The following is a 7909-nucleotide window of genomic DNA, read 5'->3' as shown; positions in this document are numbered from 1 at the left end:
ACCAAGATTATATCTCCTCTTTTCATTTAACTAATTTTTTAAAATAACAACAACTATATCTTCTAAAAGATTTACATAATATTATTTTATTAAATATCTAGATTATTTAATTTGCATACTTTTCCTTTCTACACCCTCTCTTAATTAATTTCTACACCAATTAAATAAAGGTAAAAGACCTTTTTGCCCTAAAAATATAAAAATAAATAAATAACATAACAATCATGTTCTAAAAAAATATAAACTCAAGAACACTGATCTCCAAACAAAAATCCGAAGTCTCAAAAATACATTATTTTCAAAACCCCTATTTTTCAAGATCTTACAAGTTCAGCCTCAATGCCTACATCTAGTATCCTTCCAATCAACCTTAGATTGAAAGCCAATGCACTATAAAGATTTGAGTTTTTACAACAAGGCTTTATAGAGAACACCTCTCAAATGTAACCATCTCTCTAACTCACCAATCTAATATAGACAACAACTAAACCCTGCAAAAAGCAAAATCCTCTTCATTGCAGTAACCATTTGAGACCCTTCTCAAAGTCACAAGAACACCAAGTTCTTCTTCTTGGTCACACGCACAGGGAGTACCATAATCCAAGATTCAGAAGACAAAGTCTGATTAGGTAAGAATACACCTAATTGTGCAGTAGTTGATCAACAAGTAAAGCATTCAAATATGTCCTTCAAGAATCCTTCAAGAATATCAATTTCTTTGTTTCTTGATTCTTGGAGCAACTCAACACACCTGTAATTCCTTTCTTGACTCACTAATATCAGATTTAAAAGTTCAAAATGATCAAAAAGTCTTTAATGCAGAATGTAGAGTGACATTATATAATCCCACTGTAAAACTACTTGGCAAGATATATTTTTAATTCATTTGCACAATAATACTAGACATATGCATATAGATGATAATATTAAAATTAAGATATAATTGAAAAAAAAAATAGTAACTTATAACTTTGATTTTCTCTCCGTTTATTTTTTTTTATTCTTATTTCATTGTTACACCATTTTCTTATTTCTTGTTTCTCTATTTACTAATTATTATCTTGATATTAACCTTCTTTATAGTGAGAGATTCATATTTTAATATATAATATAATACAAAATCTCTTTTTTTCATCAATTTATTTTAACTTGATTGTTTGTTGTGAGTTCCTTTAAATTGGTTTATAATTTACAATTTTAACTAAAAATTTGAATTATTAATGTTATCCAATGGAAAATAATTTATCAAGATTTAGGCTCTAATCCAAAATAATTCATATATATATATATATATATCATATATCATATAATTAATAAATAAAGGATTTTGAGGGAAAAAAAAAACATTGCACTTAAGATATGATATGTAATAAACCTACAACATCATGAAGAAGAAGTGAGATGATATGAATGGGTAAGTGTGATTAAAGTTTTGCGACATGATGCAATTAAAATTGATTGATATTGACTTTCTGAAACTAATCATCTCCACCACTTTATATCAATATAAGCAAGCATCAATGATTTAAACAACTTAGTGCTCCAAATGAAGCACATAGTGGTGAACATGTGATAGACAAGAATAAGAAGGAAGAACATGATGAACTAGTGAACTAAATATTGTTAAAACTTGGGAAATTGAACTTGTTCTCCACATTTGCTCCTTGGAAGCAAAGGACACTCAATGAAATCTGACCCAGAAGTGTCCACACACATGTAAACTTGGTAGAGTTGACTGTTATGAGCTGAATCTCTGTTACACTCTATTCCAGGGGTAAATCCAGTGCCCTCTTTTATGGCATTTGTTATGCTATTTAGAGTGTAAAATTCATCATCTGGTTCGATCCCTGAAATTCATTCATTTCTGTTAGAATTGTTTGTCTAATTACGTAAAATGGTGACAACTAATGATAAATATATATGGCAAGTTTAAAGAATGTAGAAAAGAAATGAAAAAGATGTACCTGCATTCTTGAGGATCTTAAGGAGGTTTAGTTTTTTCTTGAGTTTGAGAGTTGCTTCAAAGTACTCAGTTTGATCAAGCTCAGATTGTGCACAAGTGCCATGTTTTTCCCATTCGTGTGACCAGAACCTCATCCCATTGCTACTTGGGCAGCTCAGGGATGGCCACTCCTTCTCCATGCTGCTTATAAGCTCTGAGATCTGCATCAATATATATACTATTAATGACTTTTTAGTTCACAAATACTCAATCATATCATAATTAACAAACCAATTACTATTTGTTAAAAAATTTAACCATGAGAATAAGTTTCACATTCAATTAAAAACATGAAAGTTGAACATTCAATTATAACATTCAAACTTCGTATCAAGTACCTGAGATTTATCAAAGACACTGTCAGGGTCACAGTTTGAGGGCCAGGAGCCATCATTGTAGTTAGGCCAAAGTCCATGAATGCTGAAATCTGCAGCAGGTTTCCCAGTCTTAGGATAACAGCAGCTCTGCCTTGTATCGCAGTATGCTCCTGGCCACTGCATAGAACCATAACACACAAAATGTAAACAGTAATTCAAAAACACAAATTTATATATGAAGCTACTATAAGAGTCAAAACAAAACACATTATGTTGCAGAATTCATGCCGTACCTGCTGAACAAAGTAGAAGAAATCAAAGTCCTGAGAAAGGCATGCAACTGATAGACATTGCAGTATCAGAAGTTTGGATATAATACAAAAAATGTGTTTCATCTTTGATGATCTTTGATGCCTGCTTGAGTTTGTGGCACTTCACAAGCAAACAAACAATGAAGGATGTTGACAAAGTAATGTTTTTATTTATATGCTTACATAAAAATGATAAAAATGATGCTTGAGCTTACAAGGCATGTTATGTTATGGAGAATATGCGAATCATATACCACTCTTTCTCTATAACTTCACGTACTTGTATTCTGCAAACTGTATACCTAAACGTGCCCTCTAAGCTGTCATTAGTTAATCAACCAATTAATTAACTAACTTGTACTATTTCACTTTTTATAGCTACCAATATCAATAATTTAAGAAACCTCCAAACCTAATAAAATAAATATTTGATAATTACATCTAAACAATACTAATTAATTTAGTTTTATATCTAATATTTCATTTTTTTTATTTCTGAAATTTGCTAGTGTTTTTTTAGTTTTTATCATCATAATATTTGTATTACTTTATAAACATTAAATTGACCAATATGAAGTGGTGATACCTAATCTATGTCTATAAAAGCATATCCATAAATTTTGTTTACTTATTTCTGCCTCTACACGGCAAGTAAGTCCCCGGAACAAGAATTTATTGTACGTGGAAGAAACATGTTTGAAAGTTTAGCAGCAAATTTATACTAAGAAGATTTTAATTATGGATGTAAATTTTAACGTTGTGTGGTTGGTTGCAATGTTAATGACGTAAAGTCAAGTTCAAAAGCTTTGGTGGTCTTGCTTGCAAGTAAGTCAATTTGAGGGGCTGTTTTGGCTTATGGATTGTCATTTTAGCAACAGAAATATACCAACTAGCACAAACCCTTTCCCATTGTAATTTCTTAACTGTCTCTATCATTTACAACTTTTTCTTTGCAATTATTATTTATTGGTCCAAGGATCTTTTAGATTATATTTTACTATATTTTACTCCGATGCATCTATTGGCTTTATATTATTTAGAAATATAATGTAAAAATATCTCTTTTTTCAACTTTTTTAAACATTTTTTGAAGATAAAATTATGTTAGCTTTAAATTTTAAATTAAAAATATTTCAAATTTAGTGATTAATTTATTGCTCTCTGAAATTTCATTTTCTTAAAAAACTTATATAATGTTGTTTTAAGTTTTTTTTTTTTTAATTTAGATAAAGTAAGCTTCAAAAGTTTTGACCTTATCAAATTAAGATTAGAGATTAAAAGGTTTAGAGATGAAAAAGAAAATGGTAAACTCTACCTTAAATTATATGCTTTCATAAGTAGAAATTAATAAAATTTAGAGATAAAAGTTTAGTTTATTTGAGGGACATTGACTTATTCCAATTGAATGTTAATAGAGTGTAGATCCAGATCTAGAACTTGTAAGAAAATGGAACAAATTTGTTTTCAAACCTAGCTATAACTTATATAATAAAGTAATGATATCACAACAAAAAAATCATCTTAAACAACAACTTCTACCTGAATGAATATAACTACCTTTATCCAAATGGAGAAAAAATATAAAGGTTTTAAAAATTTTAATGTGACGAGCTGGATTAAAAATTTTAATTCGTTAATATGTTTTAGTTTGTCCCACTTAATCTGTCATATTAGCGTGTTAAGGATGAAGTAATATGTTCTTGACTGTCGATTTGTTTTTTTTCTTTTAATTTAAAAACTAAAATTAAAATAATATAAAAAATTAATTTTTTTATAAAATTATAAATATATAATACTATTATAATTTAAATCATTAATTTCTAATTAGTATAATAGAGTAATTTAATTTATTCAATTAAAAATATTAATTAGTTAAAAGTTTAGAAAAAAAATGTAACTAAATATACTTTAAATATTTATTTGTTAGTATGTATACAAAATAATTTTAAAAGTAAAATTTTTAAAATATTAAAAAAACTAAAAGAAAATTTGCTAGCCTTAGTCCATTTTTGCAAGCCCTGGTCAAAATAAACAGAGTTAACCCGTTTTTAATTGATTATTTAAAAAAAAAAATCCAAATTTTTAAACATCCATAATACATATAATGATTGTGATTAAAGATGGTTAAAAAATGTGTTTTATATAAAATTAAATAAACTTATCAAACATTTTCTTAACTAGTATATTTAATTAATATAAAATTAGATATTTTACTTAACTTAGTAGTCTATTTCAAAAAAAGAAAAAATAATAGTAAATCAATTGCTATAAAATTTTAAAATCAATTGTAAAAAAAAAAATAAGTAGTTATAATTTGATTTTATATTTTAAATCTTTTAATTCTTGATAAATTTATAATGTCAATTCATATCGAATTAAAATAACACTATACTTTAATTACGTGCATCTAAGTTACTTAAAACTTTTACAAAAAAAACTTAATTAAAATTAAAAATGGCCAAACAAAATTATTTCTGTGATTTTTTTTTGACACTTAGTTCAATTTTATCCTGAGTTTTTAAACAGCTAGCTCATCTTACATGAGTGTGAATTTTAAACAAAGAAAAAATAACAGAAGTGATTAATATATTACACTCAGTTGAATTTACCAAAGAAAAGTGTATTTTAAACCATTTTCATTCAATATCTGGAAAGATAAAATCTCCAATTGTTAGGATTTATTCCCACAGATTCTCACCAACATATTGAGAGCAGAAGTTGCAGAACTGTTGGCTATAATTAGATACAGCATTTTATTATATAAAGCACTTTCATATGAAAATGTGAAGAAGAAAAATTATGCATAAAAAGATGGGAACTGAATTTCTGAGTCACATTTTCCATGAGGGAATACAGAGCACTCAATGAAATCTGAACCAGAATTGTTGACACATAAGTAAACTTGGTATAGCTGGCTGTTCCCAGATGAGTCGACATTGCACTCAATGAATGGAGTGTACCCAATTGCATCCTTTATTGCCCCTTTTATGCTGCTCAAACTGTACGATCCTCCATTTGGTTCAATTCCTGACAAGAGAGATTCAATATTCATTATCAAACTTATATAAAATTTATAACTCTACTTTATCTAAAATGGGATTTTGTTTGTATGTTAAGAGTTTTAACATGTACCTGCAGATGTAAGAGCTTTGAGGATGTTGGCCTTTTGTCTAAGGCTGAGAGCTGCTTCAAAATAGTCATGCTGTTTGAGGACTGACTCCGAACAAGTTCCATGTTTGTTCCATTCATGGCTCCAGAATGTCATCCCATCCCCACTTGGACATGCAAGTGTGGGCCAATTGTTTTGCAAACTACTTCTCAGATCAGATATCTGTCATCATAATAAACACAAACCATCATGCAAAAACAACACTGTTCAGGGTTAGAATACAAGTGCTATTTATTTTTTTATTTTCAGCTTTTCCCTACGTAGCAGTTATGGTATTGACCATCTGAACTTTACAGTAAATTTAAAAAATATTCCATCACAACACATTCAAATGACATAAAAGCCCTTTTTGAGTCAAATGGAAGAAACAGAAGAGGAGACAGGAAAACAGTTCTTACAGCAACTTGCATGTTATATTATGAAAAGAGAAAACATAGATAACATGAGAGATTATAGATTAGGATTGAAGAAGCATATCTAAATTTTTTTTCATTAAGAAATTATGATATATATGATATGATAATGAAGAACCTGAGATGGGTTGAAAGGGTTGCTAGGATCACAGTTAGAAGGGTATGAGCCATCATTGTAATTAGGCCACAGACCATGAATTCCAAAATCTGCATCAGGCTTTCCACTTGTGGGGTAGCAACAATTCTTCTGTGTGTCACAGTATGATCCAGGCCACTGAAAAAGCAAAACTTGAAACATGATTCATTAAAAAGTTGCTTGTAAGACAAAGCATCAATGCATGATCTTCCAATGAAATTTTAGATTACCTGTTGAACAAAGTAGAAGAAATCAAAATCCTGTGAAGCACAGAAAAGGGACAAATAGTGCAGCAGCAGCAGAAGCTTGACCAAAATGAAATTTTTAGACTCCATTTTCACCTCTCTGTTCGTAGAATTGGTGGGATGGAAATCGAATGTGATTTTTCGTGGCTTTGATTTTGAGAGAACGCTACAACTATGGATTGGTATATCAAAGATTGATGAAAATGAAAGGAAAGAAGAAAACTAAATGCAGAGTATCAGAACGTTACATATATATAGATATATTCCTTCTCTTGTCTTATTACGTGTGTAACTGTTGCAGAATACCAGTAACATGTCGCCACTCTATTTATTTATTTTTTTTAATTTTATAAATATCACATATCAAATTTCCAAATCTCCATTCTTAAATGTATGACATTTTTTGAAAGCTTAATTTTTTTTTTTTAATAACTTGTGTATTTTTCTTTAATTATGCACTTCAATCCAGTGAACTTATCATAGATGACAAAAGTATCCATTCCGTTGAATTCGCAATCATTAAATAAGGAAAAATAATACATTGGTTTCATGCATCTAATACTGATTGTATTTATTTTAATATTTAGTATTGTATTTTAAGATATTTAAAATTATTGATGATTTTTAAAATTTCCTTTTACTTTATTTTTTCATTTTTTTTTCTCAAATATCCTCTTTGATTACTTTTAGTTTTTTTTTTTAATAACTCTAGATTGATTCCATGCACCTGATAGTGATTTTTTTAATTTTAATATTTAATTTTACGTTTTAAGACTTTTGAAATTATTAAAATTTTAAACTTTCCTTTTACTTTAGGATTTTGTTTTTTTCTCAAATCTTATCTTCAATTACACTTTTAGTTTTTCTTTTCATTTTAAAATTTCTTCTTCAAGTGCTTAAAAGACATTAAATCCCATTAAATCATATTATATTATAAAATTGTTCTTTTTTTTCATATATTATGACATGTGTATAAATTTCCAAATTAAATTAAATCAAATTTAAATTAATTCATTTCTTAATTATCAATTTAATTATATTCTTAATTTCTATAACTAGTAATGTAAGTTTCTTTCATCAACGTTAAATACAACATGATATTTGCTATTCGTTATTATATATGTATCTATGTTACATATATTTTCCCTAAAATAATTATTTTTTAATTAAATTAATTTTTATAGTTTTTAATTTATTTATTTACATTTTTATAGTATTTCATAAAGATGTTAAAATGGGAAAATTCAACTAATTTGGGTAAATTTTAATTTAAAATTACATTCAAATTCAACCTTATGCAAGGAGGTAGCAACTTG

At 27.7% G+C, this 7909-nt stretch overlaps 2 protein-coding genes across 2 annotated transcripts; both read right to left on the bottom strand.

Annotated features, from left to right (window-relative positions):
* Positions 1–1443: 1443 nt before the first annotated feature.
* LOC106777197 (ribonuclease 3) lies at positions 1444–2834 on the bottom strand. The gene is made up of 4 exons (XM_014664740.2): positions 2613–2834; positions 2341–2496; positions 1965–2163; positions 1444–1847 (listed from the first exon to the last, which is right to left on the bottom strand). Exons 1-4 carry the CDS (start codon positions 2712–2714, stop codon positions 1624–1626), a joined length of 681 nt encoding a protein of 226 aa, XP_014520226.1. The 5' UTR covers positions 2715–2834; the 3' UTR covers positions 1444–1623.
* Positions 2835–5266: 2432 nt separating this feature from the next.
* Positions 5267–6808, bottom strand: LOC106777312 (ribonuclease 1). Its single transcript, XM_014664885.2, has 4 exons — positions 6579–6808; positions 6331–6486; positions 5763–5961; positions 5267–5657 (listed from the first exon to the last, which is right to left on the bottom strand). Exons 1-4 carry the CDS (start codon positions 6681–6683, stop codon positions 5428–5430), a joined length of 690 nt encoding a protein of 229 aa, XP_014520371.1. The 5' UTR covers positions 6684–6808; the 3' UTR covers positions 5267–5427.
* Positions 6809–7909: the final 1101 nt, after the last annotated feature.

The sequence above is a fragment of the Vigna radiata genome, chromosome 11 (assembly GCF_000741045.1).
Source record: "Vigna radiata var. radiata cultivar VC1973A chromosome 11, Vradiata_ver6, whole genome shotgun sequence".
In the NCBI taxonomy this organism is placed as follows: Eukaryota; Viridiplantae; Streptophyta; class Magnoliopsida; order Fabales; family Fabaceae; genus Vigna; species Vigna radiata.
Note: the sequence above shows the minus strand (reverse complement) of the source record. Positions and strands in the feature narration are given on the sequence as shown.